This window comes from Otolemur garnettii, unplaced genomic scaffold (genome assembly GCF_000181295.1).
Source record: "Otolemur garnettii isolate 467f Iridium unplaced genomic scaffold, OtoGar3 scaffold00165, whole genome shotgun sequence".
NCBI lineage: Eukaryota > Metazoa > Chordata > Mammalia > Primates > Galagidae > Otolemur > Otolemur garnettii.
The window spans coordinates 11,851-14,653 of record NW_003852560.1 but is presented as its reverse complement, the minus strand read 5'-3'; the positions used below and the strand labels follow the sequence as shown (position 1 = coordinate 14,653).

Here is a 2,803-nt window from a genome sequence, read left to right as displayed (position 1 = left end):
AACCCGCCACCTTAGGTGTATGTGGCTGGCGCCTTAGCCACTTGAGCCACAGGCGCCAAGCCAAGCATCGCCTTTTTATTATAATTCTTGCTCTCAAAAATTTGCACTGTCAGGGTTTCAACCATCACTTCTGTTTTGATGACTCTCTGAGTGAATACTCCCTGCTATCCATCTTTAACATCTAAAATCAGCTCATCTCTTTTACTTCTAATAATTTCTTCTTGGAACATTTTTGTTTTTATCTGTTTAATAAAATTATATTATTCTTTGTCACCTACTTTCAGAATCTTAGGGTTGTCTTTTTTTTTTTTAATAACCACCAGCTTAAATTCTTCTGCAGCAGGTAGAGAAAAACAGCCAAACTGCAACCCATCTCCACATTCTAACATTTATTGGTCTTGTTTTTTGCTCTCTCCCTTTTCCCCATTACCAATACCCAACTTGAGAATTTCATCTTTCTTTGTGAACCTTTATTTTAACTTTTCTATACATCCTCTGCCAAATTAATCAATCTTAAAACCTTTTTGTATATATTTCATTCTTACTATCCTAAGAAGCAAGAAAACTAATGGTTCCATACCACCCACAGCATAAAAATCAGCCCTTCTGGTAGAAACAACCTAAATGTCAACAGAGGTTTGACTAAATTATGGCATTCTTATACAAAGGACAGATCACCTATTCAGAATGGAATTCGGTTCTGCCTGTGAAATGGAAAAATCTCTTAAGATACATCATCAAGTGGATAAATTGAGGGAAAAAAAGTGCACTGTAGTGTGTAACACACTTCCAGCTCTATGTGTGAGTGAGTCAGTGGACGCACAGGAAACTGACAACAGCAATAGCCTCTGGAAGGAGAAGCCGTGAGGAAGGGAGAGAGCCTGAGTTTTCTTCCTGTTCTATTGTAACACTTAACATTTTATGCCAGGTGTACATATTACCTGTTAGAATAATTATGATGAATTCTATTTTGCCATTTATAAATAGCACATTTTTACACATTGCTTATGGGTTATTCTTCAGTTCCAGTGTATAAAACATAGTTTGAAATTAAGTCAAGGTAGTTGCTTTAAAAGAATGGTCTTAAAACAGGCATTTATTCCTCAGGTTCCTGGGCTATATAAATCTAGTTCCATGGATTCTCTTTCTACAACCAAGATCAAACCTCTAGTACCTGCCAGAGTCAGTGGGCTGAGCAAGAAGCCAGCAGGCGTCCAGAAGAGAAATCATCGTAATGCCGAGAACAAGCCAGGATTACAGATAAAGATCAATGAGCTCTGGAAAAATTTTGGATTTAGAAAGTGAGTTGCCTTTTCCTTATTCTGAAATAGGATTAAGTATTCTTTTCCACAATTTCTATCTCTTTCTCCCAACTTTTTCTAGTTTTACATGAATCAATTTTTGTTTCTCTCATCAAAAGAGAATTATTTTTCTTTATTCTCTTTAGCCATCTGTTTATAAGGATAATACCAGAATTTTAGGTTCTTGGTTTCGGTGATTTGAAGAATAAATCCACAGACCACAGATTAGTGGCCAAGACAGAATTTATTTACAGAAAAAGAATACAAAAACACTAAAGTTTCTAGTCGGGAGAGAAAAGCTCTCTCCGTTTTTCTCTGTTTAGTGGTATATATAGGTGCATGGGTTCCTTCTATATGAGGCCAGGAAATGAATGGACACAGTCTCTTACACTGGGGCAAGGTGAATGAATGTACTAATGAATGGACACGGTCCATTCACAGAACTGAGGCCTAGGAAATTTACATGAAATTGACCTAGGCATAGGAAATGGGGGTTCCCTATTTAGTCAGAAGTGTAAAGGGGAAGGAAACACCAAGGTGCCGGTGCATCCCCAGCAGTTGTCCAGTCCCTTTGGCTACTGGAGCCTCGGTAGAGAGAGTGAAGCTCCCCCCTTGCCTACACTCCAGCCCGGCTGATCTGCCGCAGCACCAACACCACCAAGGCAGAGGATGGGTCCTCCAGCCCAGCTCTGCTGAGCTGACTAGGGCGCCACCTGTCCTGTATCAAGGATATTTAATTTCCATTCTTATACCGTGTTTTCATAAAAAGATGGCAAACTGGTAAAGCAATTCTCAGCCTGGCTTTGGTTCACTCTGTGGTTAAGCAAATTACTTATCCAATTCTGAAGTGTCTCAGATTTCTTTTATCTTTCAGGATTGTAAGAAGGATAGCTTTAAACAAGGGGTAGGAGCATAGTGCTGTATCATACTCCCCTAAGTTATCACACTTAAAATGGGGATATACAATTGTGGTAAAAATAAAAAATAGAATGGGGAGAATCATTTAGTTTATATGATGAATTAATCAGATTTCTTTTTTTTTGTTTTTGAGACAGAGTCTCAAGCTGTCAACCTGGGTAGAGTGCCATGGCATCACAACTCACAGCAACTTCCATCTCCTGGGCTTAAGCAATTCTCTTGCGTCAGCCTCCCAAGTAGCTGGGACTACAGGCGCTTGCCACAACACCCGGCCTTTTTTTTTTTTCTTGGTTGTAGTTGTCGTTGTTTGGCGGGCCCGGGCTGGATTTGAACCCGCAAGCTCTGGTGTATGTGTCTGGTGCTTTAGCCACTTGAGCTACAGGGGCCAAGCCATCAGATTTCTAATGTACATGGCAAATACTATTTTAAAAGATTAATATAAGCTAAATTTTTTAACCATAATACTTCCTTCTGTTAGACTACAAAATTAGCCACAGAATATCATTAGTTTGTAGTTAATTTTCTTGTTCTTTTCAATAAAGCAAATGTGCTAAGTTTAATAAAAGTGGGGTTTTTTGTTTTTT

At 38.8% G+C, this 2,803-nt stretch overlaps 1 protein-coding gene across 1 annotated transcript in view; it reads left to right on the top strand.

The window, feature by feature from the left end:
- EXO1 (exonuclease 1) overlaps window positions 1-2,803 on the top strand; it is a 33,675-nt gene that overhangs the window by 27,463 nt on the left and 3,409 nt on the right. Inside the window, exon 13 of the mRNA XM_003800076.3 lies at window positions 1,108-1,301. Within this exon, the coding sequence (XP_003800124.1) occupies window positions 1,108-1,301 (194 nt within the window). The remainder of the gene's footprint in view (window positions 1-1,107; window positions 1,302-2,803) is intronic.